We start from the raw sequence: 25,379 nt of genomic DNA on the forward strand, positions 1-25,379 counted from the left end.
CGCGATCGCATCATCGTCATCGCGACCGCACCTGCCTCCGTCGCGATCGCGTCCCGAAGCGCCCGCGTCAGGATCCCGACTAAGGCGCGTCCGGATTCCGGCGCAATCACGGCCGGAATCCGGATGCGACCGCGTCGGAATACAGTTGCCTGCCCAACACTTTCGGAATCGCCTGTATCGCGGCGGGAATAGAGATGTGGCCGGATTCCGGACGCTATTCCCGACGGGTTCACCTTCTGGTCTATAGTATGGGTGTCTCCAGGCGGCCGGAGGCCGCCGGCGGTGGGCAGATGGCCGGTGGTAGGGCGTGTGGCGAGCGCGCGAGGAGGCGCGGTGAGCACAGTGAGCAGCGAGGAGGCGCCTGGCACGATGGTCGTCTGTCTTGGCACACGAACGGTGTTCATGGTTTCGGCAACGAGAGAAAAAAAAAAGGAAAAGTTGCATTTAAAAAATTAAAATTAAAATGACATGGCAAAGTCCGTAGCAATCCGTAGGATAGAGTCCGTAGCATAACAAAACTCTCTCTCTATATATATATAAAGAACTTAGCTAGACCTTGCCAAAAAAATGAAGTCTAGCCGGTTATACAATTTAAAATTAAAATATTATATATGTATATATATAATTCTTGGTAACTCAAATTAATGTATATCTATCCTCATATCCATATCTATTAAAGGATCGAATATCTTTTATATTAATAATTTTTCTTCTTTTCATCCAATTATCATCATTCGGATATCGATAATTCCTTCGTACTCTTCTATTTGGATCGGATATCGGATCTTTCATCAGATTCGGAGAAAATTATTATCCTTACTCTAAAACCTACTTTACAAAGAGAGGAGAGGATAGGGGAGGACAATCTCCAATATTTATGGATCCTTCCGTGCAACATTCAATTTCAAGCTTCAGCAATATTTCAAATAGCAAAATGCACACTTTTAATGATTAGCAAAGTAAGCAAACACACCGACGAAGGGCGCATTGATATAAGTGGTGGGCTCACTTTGAGCTGGTCGTTTCCGGTCGTCGTCGAAGTAATCCGTTCCATTGTTAGGCCCTCCGACAATAGCTCCCGTCAACTCATTCGGATTAGGTTTGCGGCTCATATAGTAAGGAGTGCCGTCTTTGCATGCAATGAATGAGGGATGCACGTCCAGGGATGGGAGGGCGGAGGCCCTGTGATGAATGTGCTGAGGGAACTTGGAGCCGTAGCCAACCATGTAAGACATTCTCAGTGGGTTGTGGCCCAAGATGTAATCCGCCTACATAACATTAACCGATGATGTGCCTCCCATTTTCAATGCAGATAGGGTTTTGATGATAAAATTGACAAGACTCACTTAAAAGTTGCGGAATTTTTTTCAAAGATGCAATTAACTTTTAGATATATACTTGTTTTCTATTTTACTCCTCCAGTGAACTACAACACCACTGTAAGAACACCATTGCATGTGGTGTTAGGATTTCAAAGAACATCACTATTATGATGTTAATTTTTAAAAATCTGTATCATGTTGATTTTTGAAAATTGTGTTGCATAAGCCTTAAAATCAAATCTAATTTTTTTTAATGTAACATCATAATGATTGACGGGTCGAGTAAAATGGAAAATAAATGGACCTTTTGAAACTTTCACAATTTTAGATGCACCCTTGGTGAAAACCCCACAATAAATTACCTGACTTTTCGCCAAGTCTACAAGCTTTGAAGGGGGAAATTGGGTTTTGCCACAAGTAATGGTTCCCTTAGCCTGTTTCAAATGCTTCGCATACACAAGAGCGAGGAGAGAAACTGCGCCGGTGACTTGGTTGTTGGATGATCTAGTCTTGTAGATCAAACCACCTGCACATAAATAAATTATAACTAAATAAATAAATTAGGCTTGATTATAAGAAATAATTTCACTATTAATTTCACTCTATTATAAATGATATAATTGATAACATAAAGAGTTAATCGATAAACCTGGTGTGTATTTCATGGTCTTGGTGGGGGATTCTGGCAACACCACGCACGCAAAGGTTTGAGCTTCAGTTTTATAGTGACCAACCTGTAGTTTTCACCAGGTTAAAAGTAAAAAAAAAATAACGCTATAAGTATCTAAATTTTCACCAGGTGTAAATATTTTCCTATACAACGAATTTTGATGGATTGTATTGATAAAAAAAAAACATATATATATATATATATATATATATATATATATAAATTAATACCTGGCTTAGGAGGATGTAGGTTCCTGCGTGTTTATTGTCCCATGAAAACTCAGTATCAATACAATGATACCCAGTTGCTTCTTCCATGAGTTTGATGTTTCGAATGGCTTTATCAACATATTTTTGGTATTTTTGGCTGTTGGTGGCTTTATTCAACCATGCTCCTCCCCAAGCTAACTCATCCTGCAACATAATTATATAAATATTTTACTAGAAATAAAAGCAATTAATTAAAACAATATTAATTATAATTACTTGGTAGCCACTGATATCACAGTAAAATGGGCAGACTGCGTCGCCAATGCTATCGTTGTATGAGCCCTGGTAGGTGTTTGCGAAATAATACGCCTGCAAAAAAATAAATAAAATTAAATAAACATATTTAAATAAGCAGAGATCTAACATTTGTATGTGTTAAACATTAATTAAGCACTGAAAGTTGTACGCGAGTAAGAATTAAAAGAACATGTATACAAGCGTGCGTTAACCATTTTTCAAATTGAGTAAGCATTTTGAATAAAAGAGATAAATTTAACAACAAAAAAATAGTAAATAAAATTCATTTTAAAAACTCAATTTTTTCCATAAAATACTATCGCAATATCCTTCATGTTAAACCCTAATCACTTTCTATATATCATTAATTAATTTCAGAATACCTGCTTCGCTCTAGACAACAAGAGCCGGGCGTACGCAGTGTCGGAGGACCTGAACGCGATTGATGCAGCAGCGAGCGCGGCGGTGATCTCGCCGGCAACCTCGGAGCCCGGGTGAGTGGTGTTGACGGCGTACACGGGGCGCGGGGTGTCCATGTCCTCGGGCCGTTCCCAGCAGTTGTGGTCGCTGTAGGGGTTGCCCACCATGGCGTAGACAGTGTTGGGCAAGTGAGCCGTGGCCTTCAGCAAGAAATCTGTGTTCCATCTCAGAGCTTCCGCAGCACGAACCCCCTCGTCTCCCATCCCGTCGCCGAACTCGATGATGCTCCACGCCAACATCGTCGCCGTGAACGCCATCGGAAAGCTGTACTTCACGTTGTCCCCCGCGTCGTAGTATCCCCCCGTCAGATCAACCTAAACAACTTAAGAAATATAATACAAGTTATTCCTCGTAGACACAAGAATAGGCAGGCATGTATGTATAGCTAATTGTCTTACACCACCCTCTTGGCCATCGCGTAGAGCCGAGTCCTTCCTCCATGTCAGGCGTTGGTTAGGAGGAAGCTTCCCTGATCGCTGCCCTTCGAAGAACAACAAGCTCTTGCTCAGCGCGAGCTTGTAATCGGGGTTTTGAGCCGATAAAACCGATGCCATTGCAGTTGACATCAACAACAACACACCACAAACTACAACGCAAATTCTCTCCATCGACATTTTCTCCTCAAATCTCACATCAATTTTAGGTCTTCTTAATAGGTATTTATATATATATATATAAAAAGAACTTAGCTGGACCTTGCCAAAAAAGTGAAGTCTAGCCGGTTATACAATTTAAAATTGAAATATTATATATGTATATATATAATTCTTGGTAACTCAAATTATATCTCTCGCTTTCGCCTGAATAGAAGCATGTACACAATTGCTTCCCTTTAATATTGTTTTCATAATATTATTTTGGTTAGTATATGGGAAGTGGGAAGTGTTCTCATAGTTATATATTTGACTAAATTATTTTGGTAAGTGTCATTTAATGTTGTCATATGTGGTATTTATCGAACTTGTATGGTCGCCTAGATTAATTTTTAAAAGGATATCATCCTTAATATGATTGATATATGATACTGTCCGGAAACTCAGTCGGATGAAGACAGGTGAAGGTGGCGTCGACGTTGACGGAGCGGCGACTTTGACACATCCTATATGTGTGCATTGGAAACTTGGATCCACACGTAAAACTAGAGGCCTGTGATAACGGAACCGGTGGTACTTGGGTCTTGCACACACCTAGACAAGCACACGGAGCATTAGAGAATAAAAACCAAGAAAGGGGTCCCTAGCGTCAGCCATCTGATGCTCAAGTTATGTCCTTTTTCCGGCGAAGCAGTGTACGAAGGAAGGAAGAAAAAGGAGCTGCTGAAGATGCATGTGCCCTTGGACAATGAAGAGGACCTCCATTTTTATATGATTCTGCTTACCTTTTGAGCCTGAACACTTCTAGAGAATGTCGGGTGTCAGGGCGTATCGGATGATGGAGGATGTCTGGCAACCTCCCATTGGTAGAAGGAAGGTTCCACTCTTAGTGTATGACAGAACACTGGAATATTTCCTGACTCACGATAATTATTCGCTGATAAGAGGTTACGATTCTCTGACACTATTGTGGCTTAGTGTTATCTGCCGTGCCCAGGTTCATCCGTAGACAGCTTAAGATGATTGCTTAAATACGGTGCAAGGACTGAGCATTGATGCCCTGACCCATATGCAGCCAGCTAGGGTCTATCAAGGGACTACGCCTGATCGAGAAGAAGAGAATAAGCTGTGCAGAACCGACCAGGGATCATCTGAGACTGTGACCGAGGAATAAGCCTGCATGACTTGACCAGGGCAGAGCTGGTCGAGGATTGTCTAGCATATATGCCATGGCCATATGTAAAGATTGAGCATGGATAACCTGAGCAGTAGGTATCCGACTGGGAACTAGTTAAAACCACAGCTTGGGGCTCAGCCCTGAGGACCCAACCTATCTGTGATCGATCAAGAATTATATGGAGGGTGAAGCAGAGAAGCTGAACCGCCACCTCCCATTGACTGTTGACTGCCACATCCTCTTTACCATTGATTTTCTAACATTATCGGGTCCCTCAATTATACATCGTATCACAAGCCTCCCCTCCAAGTCTAGTCGAAGGAGGTGTAGCCGATTGACTGGACTCAAGCTTTAGTCTCATTTACTTCTCCTCACGAACCGAACGCCTGATGTGCTGTAGAATGAGGCATGTGTAGTGTAAGGCGATGATTGAGGAGGGTATCGTATCAGAGAAAACACCCAGCTTGTTAATAAGTAGTCACGAGAGCTGTGTTTACTTATAACTCATGCTATGGTGAGAGTCTGACATACTGACCGAGAGGTAGTTGGTCACGAGAGTCATGCTCACTTACAACTCACACTAGGACGAGAGTCTAGAACCCGATCGAGAGGTCATTGGTCATGAGAGTCTTGCTCGCTTACAACTCGCACTAGGGTGAGAGTTTGGAACCTGACCGAGAGGTCATTAGTCATGAGAGCCTTGTTGGCTTATAACTCGCATTGGGGCGAAAGTCTGAAACTTGACCGAGAGGTCGTTGGTCGCGAGAGCCCTGCTCGCTTATAACTTACACTGGGACAAGAGTGTGGAACCTCACCGAGAGGTCATTGGTCATGAGAGCCCGACTCACTTATAACTCGCACTGGTATTAGAGTCTGGAACCTGACCGAGAGGTCGTTAGTCACGAGAGCCTCGTTCGCTTAAAACTCGCACTAGGATGAGAGTCTGGAACCTGATCTTGAGGTCGTTGGTCACGAGAGCTCTGCTCGCTTATAACTTGCATTGGGGCGAGAGTCTGGAACCTAACCAAGAGATCGTTGGTCGCGAGAGGCTTGCTCGCTTATAACTCGCACTGGGCTAGAGTCTGGAACCTAACTGAGAGGTCGTTGGTCATAAGAGACTTTCTCGATTATAAATCCCACTAGGTGAGAGTCTGGAACTTGACCAAGAGGTCGTTGTCGTGAAAGTCTTGCTCGCTTATAACTCGCATCGGGGCGAGAGTCTGGAACTTGACCGAGCAACCCCCGCTTGCTTATAACTCGCACTAGGGAGAGAGGAACCTGATCAGGAGGTCATTGGCGCGAGAGCCCTACTTTCTTATAACTTGCACTAGGGTGAGAGTCTGGAACCTGACCGAGAGGTCATTGGTCGCGAGAGCCTTGTTGACTTTTAACTCGCACTGGGGCGAGAGTCTGGAACTTGGCCGAGAGATCGTTGGTCGTAAGAGCCATGTTTGCTTATAACTCACATTGGGGCAAGAGTCTGGAACCTGACCGAGAGGTTGTTGGCTGCGAGAGTCCTGCTCACTTATAATTGGTACTGAGACAAGAGTTTGGAACCTGACTGGGAGTTTGATGGTCGCGAGAGTCCTGCTTGCTTACAACTCTCATTAGAGCAAGAGTCTGAAAAGTTGACCGAGAGGTCGATGGGCGCGTGAGCCCTGCTCACTTATAACTTGCACTGGGGCGAGAGTTTGGAAAGCCGACCGAGAGGTCGATGGTCATGAGAGCCCTACTCATTTTAACTCGCACTAGGGCGAGGGTCTGGAACCTAACCAAGAGGTCATTGGTCGCGAGAGCTTTGCTCGCTTATAACTCGCACTAGGGCGAGAGTTTGGAATCCAACCGAGAGGTCGACCGAGAGGTCGTTGGTTGCGAAAGTCATACTCGCTTATAACTCACACTGAGACGAGAGTCTGGAACATGACCGAGAGGTCGTTGGTCGCGAGAACCCTGCTTGCTTAAAACTCGTATTATGGTGAGAGTCTGGAAAGACAACCGAGAGGTCGATGGTCGCGAGAGCCCTGCTCTCTTATAACTCACACTGGGGCGAGAGTTTAGAAAGCCGACCGAGAGGTCGATGGTCATGAGAGCCCTGCTCGCTTATAACTCACACTGGGGCGAGAGTATGGAAAGTTGACTGAGAGGTCGAGGTCGTGAGAGCCTTGGTCGCTTATAACTCGCACTAGGGCGAGGGTCTGGAAAGCCAACTAGGAGGTCGTTGGTGATACTCCAGTTCCAGACCAATGGTGATACTGTTGGTGCAGCGGAGACCGACAAGAGGGGGTGAATTGCTGAAAATAAGAATAAACTATACCCCCCTCGATTTTCAACTCAGAATTTAAATCAGCAATAAAAATAACAGCAACTAAATTAATGAAACAGACAAAGAAATAGGAACAGAAAAGACTCAGGGATTTAACCTGATTACAACCAAGGAGGTTGTTAATCCAGGGCGATGAAAAAGCGCACTAGAAGAAAAATCTCCTTCTCTGAAGGCGGAGAAGCCTTTTACACTTTTGAAGCTCACTAGTTGCTTAGGAATTGCTTACAGATTGATTGCTTGAGTTGTTATTGAATTCCTAGCTCCAGGGGCCTTTATATAGGCCTTGGAAATCTTATCCCTAGAGTCCAAGGCGCCTCCAACAGGGTTCAAGGTGCCTCCAACTCGATAAACTTTATCCGCAGCGCAAACGATCAAACTGGCCTGCTCAAGGCGCCTTGAACAGGCTTGAAGGCGCCTTCAAGCTTGTTTAAGGCGCCTTCAAGCTACAGTAACTTTCTGCTACAGTATTTTCCAGCTTCTTTTGACTCCTTTTCTTCTTCGCTTTGGCTTCCGAAGCTCCGTTCTTTTGGGTGATTGCGGCCAACCGGAATAGGGCTCACTCCTCAAGCAGCCTTCTGTCCCGGCTTAACGTCCCTCGAATGCCGCGCACGCTCTTCACGCCCACCGGAGTACTCTTCCGCAGCTCTCTCGTCCTTCGGACGCACCGAGCCCGTCGGCTCTCTTCCCGTGCCATCCTTCTCGCTAGCTGCGTCTTCCGCTCGACTTCCTGTGCTCCTAAGCTCCTGCACACTCAGACATAGGGATCAAACACAGCAGGACCTAACCAACTTGGTTGATCACATCAAAATTACCACGGGGTCCAACAATCTCCCCCTTTTTGATGTGCATCAACCCAAGTTCAAGTTAGGGTTAAAAATAGACAAAAAACAGTAATTTTAAAGAAAAATTACTAAACTAACAAGTTAAGAATAATTTTTACAATTAGTAAAATTGTAACACTTTTTTAAAAAAAAAAAAATTTTAAGTTTTCTCTAACTCCCCCTAAACTTGTACTTTTCTCTCCCCCTTTGATCACAGCAAAAATGGGGTCTTAAGAATATTCAAGTAAGATTGAAGTTTTTTGAAAATTTTCTAAGTTAAAAATGAATTTTTGAAAAAAATTGCTAAGTTAAAATAAATTTTCAAAAAAAAATTCTAAGTATAAAAAATCCTAAGTAAATATTCAAATGTTCCCAAAAAAAATTTCTAAGTCAAGTGAATGAACTTTTAGAATTTTCCAGAAGAAAATTTCTAACCCAAAAAATTAAGTTAGAATTTACAAAAAAAAAAAATCTAAGGAATTTTTGTTTATTTTAACAAATATTTGATAAACTTTCAAAGCATTATTTAATTTTTGTTTAATGTTTTTTCAGAAAGTTAATTAAAGATTTTCTTTCAATATTTTAGCTTCCAGGTCGTGGCGAGGCACTAGGCCTTCTTGATTATTGGAGCAACAACCACTTCCTTAGACAAAGCTTCCATAAAGAATTTCAATGTTTAATTTTCTCATTGTAAGCTTTTAATTTTTGAAAAATTAATTAAGCACAGATTTTGGAACCCAATAGAGGTTCCTACCTACAGGGTTATTCAGATACTTAGGGGGTACATAATTTTTGGGTATTCTTCTAAGTTGACCCTGATGGTTTCTAATGTACCAGTTCAATTTTCCATAAACTTTAATTTTTGAATTTGGAAATCTATTTAAACATGTATTATTTCTTAACTTCTCAATTTCTAATTTTAGATTTTTATTTTCAGATTTTAAATTTTCATTTTCTTTTTCTAATTGATCTAATTCTTTAGACAAAGCTTTAATAAACTCAAAAGACTGTTTAGAGTTTAGGGAACGTACCTTACTTACCTCATCTTGCGATGCTCCCCCTTCATCATTGTTTTCTCCTTCTGATGTTCCTCCCCCTTCATCTATGCTCATTTCTGAGCTGGACATTTCTTCTAGCTGATGGTTGGCCATCAGTGATAGTCCCGAGAATTCTTCGACTTCGGAGTCGGAGGACGACGAATCATCCCACGTGGCCTTTAGATTGTGTTTGGGTCGAGTGGGCTTCTTGCTCCTTTCCTTACTTTTGCTCTTCAGTTTTGGACAGTCATCTTTGATATGTCCTTCTTCATTGCAATTGTAGCAACGAACCGCCCTTTTCTTTCGCTGGAGCTTTTTCGACTGCAATCTAAATTTGTTAGAATTTACAAATTTATTAAACCGTCTTACCAGTAATGCCGCTTCGGATTCGTCGATCGAAGCTTCGAAATCGGGATCGTCCCTCCTTGCTTGTAGGGCGACGTCGAGGTTTGACTTCACTACTTCTTTAGGCTCTGCAATCCGAGACTCGTGAAGTTCAAAGGTAGAAAACAAACTTTCTAAGGTACTTACCTCAAGGTCCTTAGAGATGTAGTAAGCATCTACTAAGGACGCCCATTCCGGAGTCCTCGGGAAGGCGTTGAGCGCGTATCGGATGGAGTCTCGGTTCGTTACCGTTTCGCCGAGATTCGTCAGTTGCGTTATTAGCTCCTTGATCCGTGCTTGGAGTTGCGTTACCTTCTCACCGGTGTTCATTCGGAGATTCGTTAGTTGTGTTCGAAGAATGTCGCGCCTCGCTAGCTTTGCTTCCGAGGTGCCTTCGTGGAGCTCTAGGAATTTCTCCCAGAGGTCTTTTGCGGAGTCGTAGCTTCTGATCCGACTTACCTCTTGGGGCGGAAGAACGCTGAGCAAGTGAAACTCAGCTTTTCCGTTCGCCACAAAATCCGCCTGCTCCTTCTTCGTCCATTAGAACTCTTCTTTGTCTTTAGGAGCTGAAAAACCGTATTTCATTGTTAGTAAGATATCGAACTCGGTTTTGAAGAATACCTCCATTTTTCGCTTCCATGTAGCGAAATCTCCGTCGAACTTCGGGGGATGGATGTTCGCGCCGGCTATTGTCTTGATCGTAGTGCTTCAGTTGGCGGTTAGTCCTCCTGAGGCGATCAGGCTTTGATATCACTTGTTGGTGCAGCGGAGACCGGCAAGAGGGGGGTGAATTGTTGAAAACAAGAATAAACTATACCCTCCTCGGTTTTCAACTCAGAATTTAAATCAGCAATAAAAATAACGACAACTAAATTAATGAAACAGATAAAGAAATAGGAACAGAAAAGACTCAGGGATTTAACCTGGTTACAACCAAGGAGGTTGTTAATCCAGGGTGATGAAAAAGCGCACTAGAAGAAAAATCTCCTTCTTTGAAGGCGGAGAAGCCTTTTACACTTTTGAAGCTCACTAGTTGCTTAGGAATTGTTTATAGATTGATTGCTTGAGTTGTTGTTGAATTCCTAGCTCCAGGGGCCTTTATATAGGCCCTGAAAATCTTATCCCGAGAGTCCAAGGCGCCTCCAACAAGGTTCAAGGCGCCTCCAACTCGATCTGCGGATAAAACTTTATCCGCAGCCAAACGGTCAAACTGGCCTGCTCAAGGCGCCTTGAACAGGCTTGAAGGCGCCTTCAAGGGCGCCTTCAAGCTTGTTTAAAGCGCCTTCAAGCTACAGTAACTTCTGCTATAGTAACTTTCTGCTACAGTAATTTCCAGCTTCTTTTGACTCCTTTTCTTCTTCGCTTTGGCTTCCGAAGCTCCGTTCTTTTGGGTGACCGAACCCAATTCCCGGTCTTCTCCTCGAGCAGCCTTCCGTCCCGGCTTAACGTCCCTCAAACGTCGCGCACGCTCTTCACGCCCACCGGAGTACTCTTCCGCAGCTCTCTCGTCCTTCGGACGCACCGAGCCCGTCGGCTCCCTTCCCGTGCCGTCCTTCTCGCTAGCTGCGTCTTCCGCTCGACTTCCTGTGCTCCTAAGCTCCTGCACACTCAGACACAGGGATCAAACACAGCAGGATCTAACCAACTTGGTTTATCACATCAAAACTACCACGGGGTCCAACAGATACTCCGATTCGAGATCGGTGGTGATACTTAGGTCTGAGATCGGTGGCGATACTCCAGTCTGAGACCGGTGGCGATACTCCAGTCCGAGACCGGTGGCAATACTTTGATCCGAGATCGATGGTGATACTCCGGTCTGAAACCGGTGGTGATACTCCGGTCCGAGACTGGTGGCGATACTCCGGTCCGAGACCGATGGCGATACTCCGGTTCCAAACCGGTGGTGATACTTTTATTCGAGACCGATGGTGATACTCCGGTCTGAGACTGATAGCGATACTTTGGTCTGAGACCAGTGGTTATACTCTGGTCCAAGACTAGGGGCGATACTCCGATCCGAGACCAGTGGTGGTAGTTCGACTCTGACGGGGGAGGTTGATCCTTGATATCAATGAATGCGGAGACCGTAACAATAACTGAGCAGAGCCCATGGCACACCTGATCATGGAGCTGAGCTCCTAGTCCCTGATCAGAGAATGAGACCCCTAGCCCATAATCGCATAGTGAGGCCCCTAGATCAAGATCATGATCGGGAAGCTGTGTTCCTAGTGTCCGATCAAAGATATAGGGCCCTAGTCTCTAGTCATGGAGCTAGGATCTTACGCTCTTATCGGAGACCTATAGAAGATCATTTGACCATAACGAGGGAGCAATGCTCGTAGCACACCTAGCCTAGGAGCTATACCGCCCAGCTAAGGATTTGTCTTAGTCCCTCGACTCTCGAATATCCATGGAGTCAGGGGGAAAAATATAATGGAAAAATTAATCTGTTGGCCAGCTGAAGCTCCAAGCCAATACCTCAACTCCTGAATACTCGTGGAGCAAGGGGAGAAGATAATATGTTTGTCAAAATCCTCTGGCACTGTGATAATGGCAGAGAACTTTCCGACAAAGCCCATGAGCCGGGTGGGCACGAAGCCCGTGAGCCTAGCGAGAGTGGCACGAGTGCTAACTAAGCGACAAGTGTCAGGCAGAGTGACAAGTGAGATGCAAATGGTGAGTGTCGGGCAGAGCGGTGAGTGAGACAAGTGTGAGTGTCGGGCAGAGGAGCAAACCCGACAGACTAGTCATTATGCCTGACAGAGAGATCGTTGGTCGCGACAGCAATTCTCACTTATAACTCGCACTGAGTTGAGAGTCTAGAAAGACTATCAGGCGGTCATTCTGATCCAAGAAAACGTGCCCACAGACTTTACCCCCACGACCCTTAGGGAATTAGGTGAACATGACTTCTACCGCATAATCAGATGTTGGCTAAATTTGAACTTCACTCCTATTCTGATGCTGGAATGAGGCACCAGATCCTGACCAACTTTTCCCACCGCCACCTACTTGTTTTCCCGATGCAACCGCATGGAATTGTTGGTCGTTGAGGTATGGTGCCAATGACCCCGTACCAGTCTCATGATTTCCTTGTCTCTTCCATCATAAATCTCATTTCATAGGAAGCTGACACGTGCCTAACTAACTCATTTAGATATGACGACTGACTCACGCTTTTGTTGGGTTCTTCGGGCCGCGAAAACCGCTTTTTCGCGTCGCGGAAACCCCGAGTCACCCAAAGCCATGGATCTCGTGCAAAGATTCGTAAACAAAATTATCGAAAAACCTTTTTCTTGTACGAGTTTGTAAAAACTTTAGATCTACACTAAAGTTAAGATCATTACCCTTATAGCGAAGCCCTTCGCGTTCCCGCTTGTCTAAGATGTCGCCGGATCTCTAGTTGTCAAAGTAGACAACCTCTATATGTATCCACACGGACACAAGTAGAAGGAGATGACCAAAACACAAGGTGTGCTAGCACCAATGGAGTGTTCGGCCAAGGAATGGGAGAAGGAGAAGAGAGAGCACCCAAGGGAGAAGAAGAGTGAATGAATCAATGAGAGGAAATTCAAAAAACCCCTTAGCCATCAAGTGGCCGGCCACTCTAGGAGGTGTAACCCCCACATTAATTCCAATTAATGTGGAGACCATTAAGAGTTGTAACCCCCATGAGGTGGCACTCTAGGATGATGTGGATCAACACTATTGGTCCAGATCTTGCCACCTCACTAAATGACATGGCAACAAGTGTAACCTCCTCATTTAATGTGGGCTGACCATATTAAAGGCTATGGAGGCTTGTAACCTCCATGAGGTGGCTCACATTGATGATGTGGAGCAATCCTATTGGTCCGCATCTTGCCAACTCACTAGTGATGTGGCAAAAAGTCAAGTCAAACATGACTTTTTCTCTTCCTCTCAAATCAAGTCAAACTTGATCAAATCTCTCTCATGGTTGATCTAATCCAACCATATGATTCAAGCCAACTTAATATAATGAATCTAATTCATTAAATTAAGTTGATTTAATGAGTCATAATCTAAATTAGACTCATTGAATACATGAATCAACTTGAGGCCAACTCAATTAGCCCAATTTGGATTACTCTTAATCCAATATGATTCATCAAATGAATCTAATCCTCTTGGTTCATCATATGAACCAAATCTCCATCTAATTGTCCTTAGTGTGTGACCCTATAGGTTCTTGTAACGTTGGCAATGCCCTAAACCCATTTAGGAGCATAAGTAATGAGCGGTATCTAGCAACACATCATTACTACCCAAGTTACAAGAATGTCGAGATTCGACATCACCTTGTGACTACCAATTGTGACTCCTCACAAAATATGTCAAATGTCCTTCTATCCTTGACATCTAGATTGATCAATGTGAGGCATAGGCCGTGTCATCCTCTAATCAATCTAAATCTTGAACTCCAAGTAGACTCACTCGATCAAATGAGCTCAACATCTCATGTTGACTCATTTGGGCATGGCCATGCACTTCGTGGTCTAACTCTATCAAGAATATTGATGTCGCTCCCGTCATATGGGAGGGATAGATCCCATCTACATCACTCACATCCCTCTGCATAATTTATTACATACCTAGTAATCGCCTTTATAGTCCACCCAGTTACGGGTGACGTTTGACGAAACCAAAGTACATAACTCCTTATGTAGGGATCCATGGTGACTTCAGGTCTAAGGACTAATAGTCATACTAATAGCCACATGAGAAAGTATATGACACTCATATAACGATCCAAGATACTTTCTCATGGCGGGTCATTCAGTATACATTCTCCAATGTATACCCATGTGTCAGCATGATATCTCTATATCCATGACTTGTGAGATCAAGTCATCGAGCTGACCTACATGCTAGTCTTATTGCATTAACATTGTCCCTGAATGTTAATACTCAACTAGGAATGATTTAGAGTAGTGTTCCCTATATCATCTCACTATCGATTCAACTAATCGATTGATATAGGTATGAACCTTATACTCTAGGACGTTACTATACTTATTTTATCTGGCACTAATACAAATAAGCATAATAACCAAAAACCAAATGCCTTAATATATATACATGAATATGATATACATGAGTCCATACAATCATCAAATGATTGGCTCTAGGGCTCTAACTAACAATCTCCCACTAGCACTAGTGCCAATCAGTATAGGCTCTAAGGCCTAATGACCTAGTGTGACCATCATGCTTCCTCTGTGCCAAAGCCTTGGTCAAGGGATCTCCGATGTTAGCCTCTGTAGGTACTCTGCAAATCTTCACATCTCCTCTATCGATAATCTCTCGAATGAGATGGAAGCGCCGTAGTATGTGCTTGGTCCGCTGGTGTGAGCGAGGTTCCTTCGCCTGTGCGATAGCTCCATTGTTGTCACAATAGAGCTGAACTGGATCAGCTGGAACCACCCCAAGTTCAGTGATGAACTTGCGGATCCAAACTGCCTCCTTTGCTGCCTCTGATGCAGCAATATACTCGGCCTCTGTTGTAGAATCAGCTACTGTGTCCTGCTTCGAACTCTTCCAGCTCACAGCACCACCATTTAAGCAAAACACGAACCCTGACTGCGATCGGTAATCATCCTGATCGGTCTGGAAGCTGGCATCACTGTAACCCTTTACAGTTAGTTCATCATTGCCTCTATATATCAAGAAATATTCTTTAGTCCTTCGTAAGTACTTAAGAATATTCTTGACCGCTATCCAGTGACTTTCACCTGGATCTGACTGGTATCTGCTCGTCATGCTCAAAGCATCAGGTCGAGTACATAGCATGGCGTACATGATCGATCCTATGGCTGAGGCATAAGGGATCTGATCCATGCGATCTCTCTCCTCTCTAGAAGAGGGACCTTGAGTCTTCGAAAGACTCACGCCATGTGACATCGGCAGAAATCCCTTCTTGGAATTCTGCATGGCAAACCGAAGGAGTACCTTGTCAATGTATGTACTCTGACTTAGGCCAATCAATCTCTTAGATCTATCTCTATAGATCTGTATCCCAAGAATGCAGGATGCCTCACCTAAGTCCTTCATTGAGAAGCAACTCCCTAGCCAGGTCTTGACAAACTGAAGCATAGGGATGTCCTTCCCAATGAGTAGTATGTCATCCACATACAATATGAGGAAAACAACTATGTCCCCTACAACCTTCTTGTAGACACAAGGCTCATCTTCGTTCTTGATGAAATCAAACTGTTTGATCGCATCATCGAATCGAAGATTCCAGCTCCGAGAAGCTTGCTTTAGTCCATAAATGGACCTATGCAGCTTGCATACTCTACTAGTATGCTGTGGATCTACAAAACCCTCAGGTTGTGTCATGTACACATCCTCGAGTATGTTTCCATTCAGAAACGCGGTTTTGACATCCATCTGTAATATCTCATAGTCATGGTAGGCTGCAATAGCAAGCATGATCCGAATGGACTTAAACATCGCCACTGGAGAAAAGGTTTCATCATAGTCAATACCATGAATCTGCTTGAAACCTTTAGCTACCAAGTGACCCTTATAGATAAGTCCATCCATGTCAGTCTTTCTCTTAAAGACCCACTTGCACCCAATGGGTTTTACCCCTTCAGGTGGATCAACCAAAGTCCATACTTGGTTGGTGTACATGGATTCCATCTCGGATCTCATGGCTTCTAGCCATTTCTCGGAATCTAGTCTCATCACAGCTTCTTGATAGGTGGTAGGCTCATCCTCTATGAGCACAATGTCATCATGGTCAGACAAGAGAAAAGAGTATCTCTCAGGCTGACGACGTACCCTATCAGACCTGCGAAGAGGTATGTCTACTTGAACTGGTTGTTGTTCCTCAACTCCTTGTGGAACATCATCCACAACTCTTTGTGGTTCCAGTTCAATTTCCATCGAGGCATCAGTGATATTGTTCGCATTTTGAACTTCTTCAAGATCGAACGTGCTCCCACTAGTCTTTCTAGAAACAAAGTCCCTTTCTAGAAAGACTCCACTCTTTGCCACAACAACCTTGTGCTGACTGGGAGTGTAGAAGTAATATCCCTTAGTTTCCTTGGGATATCCGATGAAATAACACTTGTCAGATTTGGGTCCTAATTTGTCTGAGACTTGACGTCGTACGTAAGCCTCACTGCCCCAAATCCTCATGAAAGACACCTGGGCATCTCTCCCAGTCCATATCCTATATGGTGTCTTTATCACGGCCTTGGATGGAACTCGGTTGAGAATGAAAGCTGCCGTGTCTAGAGCATAGCCCCAAAGGTATGTCGGAAGATCTGTGTGACTCATCATAGATCGTACCATATCTAATAAGGTACGATTCCTCCTTTCGGATACACCATTCCACTGTGGTGTTCCAGGAGGAGTGAGTTGGGATAGAATCCCACACTCAGCTAAATAGTCACGAAACTCATGGCTTAAGTATTCACCACCTCGATCTGATCGAAGTATCTTAATACTCTTGCCAAGCTGGTTCTGTACTTCATTCTTGAATTCTTTGAACTTTTCAAAGGATTCGGACTTATGTGTCATCAAGTACACATAACCATATCTACTGAAGTCATCAGTAAATGTGATGAAGTACCTATAACCGCCTCTAGCAGCGACATTGAAAGGGCCACATACATCACTATGTATGAGTCCTAACAGATCAGTCGCTCTCTCGCTGTGCCCACTAAAGGGAGTCTTGGTCATCTTGCCTCGTAGGCATGACTCGCATATCTCATATGATTCTAAATCAAATGAGTCCAGCAAACCATCCTTATGGAGCTGGGATAAGCGCTTGTCATTTATATGACCTAAGCGACAGTGCCAGAGATAGGTGTGGTTCATATCGTTCGATTTGAACCTCTTAGTACTAACGTTACAGATAGAGCTCTCAAGGTCTAGAATATAGAGTCCGTTCATCAGAGGTGCACTACAATAGAACATATCGTTTAAATAGACAGAACAACATTTATTCTTTATTATAAACGAGAATCCTTTCTTGTCCAAACAAGAAACTGATATAATGTTCTTAGTCAATGCAGGCACATAACAACAATCGTCTAACTCTAGTATAAGCCCAGAGGGCAGAGATAGAAAATAAGTCCCTACAGCAACAACAGCAACCCATGCTCCATTGCCTACTCGTAGGTCTATCTCGCCCTTTGTCAATGCTCTGCTATTTCTCAGTGCTTGTACATTAGTACAAATGTGCGAAGCACATCCGGTATCTAATACCCACGACGAAGAAATAGAGAGGTTGACTTCTATAACATTTATACCTGAAGTAGAAATCTTATTTCTCTTCTTGTTAAGATCTTCCAGGTGTCCTGTGAAGTTCCTCTTCCAGTGCCCTGCTTGTCCTTGATATAGTTGACGAAGATGTGCAACCATATCGTAAGCACCCATCAACTCAAGTTGCTTCTGAAGCTCAGAGTTCATGGTTGCGAGCATTAGACAGGACACATCTAATGCGTCATCTTGATGCTTCTCGTAAGCATCCCGATCAGCTCGCATGGCAGTGGCAGGAGGAGCCTCCGGAATGGGCTGCTCCAGAACGTACAGTTTACGTTCCTGAGTGAGAACTATTCTCAGGTTCCTGTACCAGTCCAGGAAATTTGCTCCGTTGAGCTTGTCCTTCTTAAGGACAGATCGCAGAGAGAAAGTGTTCGTATTCGACGTCATGGTTATCTACAATAGAAAATTTGCAGAAATAAATATCATATTCTTTAAAAATCATTTAATTAGGCCTTTAATTAAATGATGCTCCCACTGAATTCTATAATTCTTGTGGGACAAGATCCACATCATACTAACCCTTGAGTTAGCTTTGGCTAATACGCCCAAGGCTTAGTATGATCGGTAGGTAACGATTACCAATTACATCTCTATGCAACTCTTGTTTATAGAATCAATATCCGTATTTATATTAAAACTCGAGTTAGCTTTGGCTAATACGCCCGAGAGTTAATATAAACGTGATTTTGTCCTACCTTTCCAACTATTGGAAGAATGCCTATAGTTGACTCGATCCAACCGAGTAACTAGGAATACTCAATCTAATTGAGTTTGTATTCACCCATGCGTTGATAGGCGGGACCAAGATTGTCCCTCCGTACCCTACCAAGATAATATGTATTGCTCTGCTTTGGCAGATTCAACAATACATGTGATCGAGGTAGTGATAGGTATCACGACACGGTTAGGCATTTAGAGTTGGTTCGATCTAGATCTAATCTAATCGAGAAGGATGCATCTTGTGCATGACTTAGATCTAATCTAATCGCAAGGGTGCATCATGTGCACGACTTAGATCTAATCTAATCGTTAAGGCACTAATTAATTAATTAATTATTAAACATGCATCAGATACATAACAATTAATTAATTAATCTATTTGTGATTTAGTCATGACCCTACTACGATCTTCTCAATCCAATGAGAAGATCGAATGGTCAACCTAGGGTCAACAGCTTCTCCAAGCTCCTCCCTTTGACCACCTTGTGTTGCTCGTGCCCGCCTCGGAACTTCGTCTCGTGTGGACCCTCCACCGCTCCAATTTGTACATTACAATTTGAAACTCGAGTTACATTCGAGTCTAAATCTAATTTACAACCAGAATAAGAGAAAGGCACGACGCGCAGGCCGTGAAAAAAAATAAAAATACATGACGGCACGCAGGCCGTATTATGAATTACAACACAAATCCAATCTTATTGGGTATTTTGGGCCATGACTATCACAAATTAATATATAATTCAAAATTATATATTTTTCATAATTTTTCTATAATTTTAAAAATAATTTTTACAATTTTTATGAGTAAAATTTCCTGGCGGTCCCGTTTAGCGGTTTCGGACGCAATCGCGGAACGGATCCCCTTGCGGGGCCCAGGGGCAGCGCCCCTACCCGCGATCTAACCATCGCGAGGGTTCCTTTTCGATCCAACAGCGCCTAAACCCGCTGTCCCAAAACGATTTGGGTCGAGACATTGCCGTTTTGGAAAAATCTTCCCGGCGGGTTCGTTTTTAGCGATTTCGGGTGCAATCGCGAAGCAAATTCCCTTGCGGGGTTAGGGGCAATGCCCCTACCCACGATCTAACCATCGTGAGTTGCTCCTTTGCGATCTAATGGCACCCGACCCCGCTGTCCCAAATGGATTTGGGGCAAAAACGAAGTCGTTTAAAAGAAAACTTTCCGGTAGCCGAAGCCTACTAGTGCCGAGACACTTGTGCTTCGCTTCTACGGAAAATTTACTCATAAAAACTCTAAAAACTCAATTTTTACAGAAAATCACAGAAGGTATATTTTTCATAAAAATACAAACGAACTCGTACAAGTCTTTGCACGTGGCTCTGATACCACTGTTGAGTTCTTCGGGCCGCGAAAATCGCTTTTTCGCGTCGCGGAAACCCCGAGTCACCCAAAACCATGGATCTCGTGCAAAGATTCGTAAACAAAATTATTGAAAAACCTTTTTCTTGTAGGAGTTTGTAAAAACTTTAGATCTACACTAAAGTTAAGATCATTACCCTTGTAGCGAAGCCCTTCGCGTTCCCGCTTGTCCAAGATGTCGCCGGATCTCTAGTTGTCAAAGTAGACAACCTCTATATGTATCCACACGGACACAAGTAGAAGGAGATGACCAAAACACAAGGTGTGCAAGCACCAATGGAGTGTTCAGCCAAGGAATGGGAGAAGGAGAAGAGAGAGCACCCAAGGGAGAAGAAGAGTGAATGAATCAATGAGAGGAAATTCAAAAAACCCCTTAGCCATCAAGTGGCCGGCCACTCTAGGAGGTGTAACCCCCACATTAATTCCAATTAATGTGGAGACCATTAAGAGTTGTAACCCCCATGAGGTGGCACTCTAGGATGATGTTGATCAACACTATTGGTCCACATCTTGCCACCTCACTAAATGACATGGAAACAAGTGTAACCTCCTCATTTAATGTGGGCCGGCCACATTAAATGCTATGGAGGCTTGTAACCTCCATGAGGTGGCACACATTGATGATGTGGAGCAATCCTATTGGTCCACATCTTGCCAACTCACTAGTGATGTGGCAAAAAGTCAAGTCAAACATGACTTTTTCTCTTCCTCTCAAATCAAGTCAAACTTGATCAAATCTCTCTCATGGTTGATCTAATCCAATCATATGATTCAAGCCAACTTAATATAATGAATCTAATTCATTAAATTAAGTTGATTTAATGAGTCATAATCTAAATTAGACTCATTGAATACATGAATCAACTTGAGTCCAACTCAATTAGCCTAATTTGGATTACTCTTAATCCAATATGATTCATCAAATGAATCTAATCCTCTTGGTTCATCATATGAACCAAATCTCCATCTAATTGTCCTTAGTGTGTGACCCTATAGGTTCTTGTAACGTTGGCAATGCCCTAAACCCATTTAGGAGCATAAGTAATGAGCGGTATCTAGCAACACATCATTACTACCCAAGTTACAAGAATGTCGAGATCCGACATCACCTTGTGACTACCAATTGTGACTCCTCACAAAATATGTCAAATGTCCTTCTATCCTTGACATCTAGATTGATCAATGTGAGGCATAGACCGTGTCATCCTCTAATCAATCTAAATCTTGAACTCCAAGTAGACTCACTCGATCAAATGAGCTCAACATCTCATGTTGACTCATTTGGGCATGGCCATGCACTTCGTGGTCTAACTCTATCAAGAATATTGATGTCGCTCCCGTCATATGGGAGGGATAGATCTCATCTACATCACTCACATCCCTCTGCATAATTTATTACATACCTAGTAATCGCCTTTATAGTCCACCCAGTTACGGGTGACGTTTGACGAAACCAAAGTACATAACTCCTTATGTAGGGATCCATGGTGACTTCAGGTCTAAGGACTAATAGTCATACTAATAGCCACATGAGAAAGTATATGACACTCAAATAACGATCCATGATACTTTTCATGGCGGGTCATTCAGTATACATTCTCCAATGTATACCCATGTGTCAGCATGATATCTCTATATCCATGACTTGTGAGATCAAGTCATCGAGCTGACCTACATGCTAGTCTTATTGCATTAACATTGTCCCTGAATGTTAATACTCAACTAGGAATGATTTAGAGTAGTGTTCCCTATATCATCTCACTATCGATTCAACTAATCGATTGATATAGGTATGAACCTTCTACTCTAGGACGTTACTATACTTATTTTATCTGGCACTAATACAAATAAGTATAATAATCAAAAACCAAATGCCTTAATATATATACATGAATATGATATACATGAGTCCATACAATCATCAAATGATTGACTCTAGGGCTCTAACTAACAGCTTTCTGCACGAGACTCGATAGTGCTCCTTTGCTTCTGATCCGACAACTATCTTTTGCAGGCCCGTTTCGATTTCCCATCTCACTTCCCTAGATATCTTAAAGGTTTTAGTTTAAAAACCCTAAAGACAACGGGTGGTTGTTCATCAGTGCTTCCTCTTCTTCAGGCTTCTCCTTCTTTACTCGCTTGTGTTAGCCTTCGTGTGCTTCCTCCGTATGTGTTCTCGTTCCCTTCTCACTTGCTCCTACATTTTTTGATTATGGCCCAAGAAACTCTAGTCCCATGGTACGCCTTCTTCCGTCCTGATTTCGATAAGAGTAACCTTAAGTCAATGTAATCTAGCTTAAAGCTCTTGCTCGCCTATAACATTTCCATCCCTGGGCCCGACGACTATCCTTGTCATCTAACTTCAGGTTTTGTTACTTTCTTTAAGGATCAACTTCTTGGTGGTCTGTGATTCTCCATTCCTCTTTTCTTCTCTGAGCTGAGTCAATATTTTTGTATCCTCTTGTCTCAGTTTGCTCCTAACGCCTTCCGTGCTATGTGTGGGATGGTAGTTCTATGTCACCTGTATGATATTCCCCTAACCTCTTAGATTTTTTTTATCATTTTTATTCCCCCAAACGATCAGAGCCCGATGTTTTCATGGTATAGTCTCAGCCCGGGTGTATGTTTTTTTAAGGGCATGCCTTCCTCCAACAAAGGCTGGAAGTCCCGCTTCTTCTATATCTAGCTACCCGAGCCTATATCTTGGCTCACTGAGTGGCGTTCGGGTCTTCCCTCCCCCTCTGAGTTAAGTGACCATCAACATGCAACCGATTTTTTTATTGCTTCTAGGAAGTTGGTCGAGGTGTAGCTCCTTCTTCCTTCCTTGCTACGAGAGAGTGTGCTATATATCTTCGGGTTGAGTCCTATTCAGACTCCCTTGGTTGCTTCTTTTGATAAGATCAAGCAACTCTTCTTTCATATCTTCACTAATTGAGGTATCTTCTTTTACCTGCAGAGGTCGTCATGTTTAGATCTTTCACCCTCAACTCTTCCACTATGCCGAGTGACATTTTGCGAAAACATGGACAGGAGATTATGCCTGGCCAAGAGGTCCTTCAGGCCGGTTCCTCGACTGGAGCTTCCCATCAGACGGGAGAGCCCGAGGCTCTAGAAGATGAATCTAGACCTGCAGGGGAATCTCCCGCTACTATTGCTGCTGGTGAAAAGGCTTCTTCTCCAAATTTTGAGTGTCCATTATGACTTCAACGCAAGAGTTGACGTGCCACACCCTCTGTCTAGTCATCCCCCAAGAGATCGACTTCGATGCGGGTGCCCACTTAGGCAAAGACTCCTTCTCGGGTGAGCACTCTAGCCTCCTCAGAGGCCATGGTCTACTCTCCTCCACCCACCCAAGCCAAGGAATAGACCTCCTCCCTACCAGGGGACTATCCCACGATTTCCATGCCATCTTTGCCTCCCACATCTTTGGCCCAGCCATCTTCAGAGGCTCATGCTTCCTCCCCTCACTCTAAGGGGCGTTCCAAGGGGTGGTATGCATTTACTTCCTCTTTTCAACTACCATCTCTCCAAGTGCTGGATCTGATCCTTTCTTCTAATTCTTCCCCCAATTGTAGCCAGATACAGCTACACGACGCCCTGACTGACTTGTGGAAGGACACGATTACCCAGATATTGGGATGCCCTCAATTAGACTTGTCCGACATGTTTTCCCAACAGATGGTATCGGTAAGTCCTAGCTACCCCATATTTATATTCCTGGAGCATCACTAATCATGTCCTTTCTGTAGACCTGTGTCATGAGGCTGAGTGTCTCACAGTTCGTGGTCTACCCTTATTGAGAAAATGAGCCTCTGAGGGCTCACATTCAGGAATTGGCATCTCCTGCTACTACGGGTCAGGTTTTTTATCTAATGACCCCAGATAATTTAATACAGTCCCACTTGCAAACGGTAGAGGAACAAGCACAGAACTCCCGGGACATGACCCACGTTGAGTCTGACAGGGTGAAGGCACTGGAGGCCACCTTATAAACAAACGCGGCTAAACTCAAGTTTGAGGGCTTGAGATGTTTCTGTTGGATCGAGATGCGCTAGAGGGGGGTGAATAGTGCTCGTGGCTTTCACACATTTCAAATTCATAAATTGTTCGAGTTAAAGCAGTGGAAACAGTAAAGAAAAGACAAACACAGAAGGACACGGGATATTTACTTGGTTCGGATCCTGTGGCGACTCTTACTCCAAGGGCTCGCGATCGTTGATCGCTTCCGGTGGGCAACAACTATAATATTGAAAATCTTTCACAAGCAAGTACAATTAACAGTAATAAAAGAATATACCAACAACAAGTGAAATGTCATATTTAGAGTTTCGGGTCGTCGGCGTCAAGTTGTAGCTTCATCGGAGCTTCTCGTAAGCAGATGGATGCAAACAGGTCGCTTAAGAATTGATGCCTTAACTTGCTGCTCGAGAGCTCCTTTTATACACTGCTGGAGGCGCCTCCAACACCATATAAGGCGCCTCCAACAAGCCGAGTCAGCTGCGTGGATCAGTACGGACCTGGTCGCAACTCATCCACTTGAAGGCGCCTTCATGCCAATCCAGGGCGCCTCCAATCTCTGGTCCAAGGCACCTCCAGCTCTATCCGAGGTGCCTCCAGCACTGCCACGCAGGCTTCAGCTCCTTTGCATCCGAGGCGCCTCGAAGCTCCATAGAGGCGCCTCAGACACTGTTCATCTGAGGCTTAGCTTATTCCTTTTGTACTTGCAAGACATGCTAGTCCCAAAACAACAACATACCCTGCAAGATAATGTTAGCACATAAATAACAATATGAATATTGAGTGGGACAGTTATCGGACTGTCTGGGTCTGACTTCAGATCTCCGACCGGAAACCCTTGGTCGACCCGACGCCTACTGTTCCCTTTGCGGGGAACGCGTCCTCACCTATGTAGGACCGTTGGGCCGGCTAGAAGGGGGGGTTGAATAGCCCTGAATAAAACACAACCCTTTCTCGGCAATTAAGCTAACACTTGAAAGATAGATTAAGCAGAAAATAAGGCATAAAAACGAGGCACCGGATTTGACTTGGTTACAACCGGGGAGGTTGTTAATCCAAGGAAGATGGTTGCACTAAGAACTCCTTCAGGCGGAGAAGCCTCGTTTACAGCAGTGTAGGCACAAAAAGAAAGAAGCTAATCAAAGCAATGGAAGCACACAAGTGTTGTTACAATTTCTGAATTGATGAAAAGCTTCTGGACCAAGGTTATATTTATAGCCTTGGTCGGGGCGCCTAGAAGGGGTTCCGGGCGCCCTGGGGGGATAAAATTTATCCCCCAACGGTTGGATCGAGTCAAAGCTCGATCCTGTGAAAAAGTCACTTCCGGGCGCCCGGAAGGGTTCCGGGCGCCCCGGACAGTTCCGGGTGCCCCGGAGCCAAAAGTCAACCCAGTTGACTTTTGGTCCGTGCTCTCTTCTCCGGTTCAGCTCGCCTCTGGTCCGGGTCTTTCTGCTCCGGCTCCGCTTTGCTTGGGTGATCTCTGACATCCGGAATAGGGTTCACCCGAACCCAACTTCCGGTCTTCTCGAGCGAGCTTCCCTCCGGCTTCTCGTCCCTCGGAATCGCCATGTGTTTCCTTCTCATCCGCCGGCGTACTCATCCGCAGTCTTCGTCCCTTGGACGCACCACGTGCCGTCCTTCTCGCTAG

General features: G+C 44.0%; 1 protein-coding gene across 1 annotated transcript; it reads right to left on the reverse strand.

Annotated features, from left to right (window-relative positions):
* Positions 1–944: 944 nt before the first annotated feature.
* Positions 945–4,646, reverse strand: LOC121991301 (endoglucanase 8-like). The gene is made up of 8 exons (XM_042545315.1): positions 4,616–4,646; positions 3,377–3,513; positions 2,882–3,292; positions 2,478–2,570; positions 2,201–2,405; positions 1,972–2,061; positions 1,685–1,848; positions 945–1,268 (listed from the first exon to the last, which is right to left on the reverse strand). The coding sequence occupies exons 1-8, from the start codon at positions 4,638–4,640 to the stop codon at positions 945–947; spliced, it is 1,449 nt and encodes a 482-aa protein (XP_042401249.1). The 5' UTR covers positions 4,641–4,646.
* Between the last annotated feature and the right edge of the window lie 20,733 nt (positions 4,647–25,379).

This window comes from Zingiber officinale, chromosome 6B, assembly GCF_018446385.1.
Source record: "Zingiber officinale cultivar Zhangliang chromosome 6B, Zo_v1.1, whole genome shotgun sequence".
Taxonomy (NCBI): domain Eukaryota; kingdom Viridiplantae; phylum Streptophyta; class Magnoliopsida; order Zingiberales; family Zingiberaceae; genus Zingiber; species Zingiber officinale.

Coding starts and splice junctions, on each gene's coding strand:
- LOC121991301 (XM_042545315.1), bottom strand. CDS start 4,640: ATGGGTCAGGGCATCAATGCTCAGT. Junction 3,514..4,615: donor TCAGGGCATCAATGCTCAGT/CCTTGCACCGTA, acceptor CGGTTTTATCGG/CTCAAAACCCCGATTACAAG. Junction 2,571..2,881: donor TGTTGTCTAGAGCGAAGCAG/GTATTCTGAAAT, acceptor ATTTTTTTGCAG/GCGTATTATTTCGCAAACAC.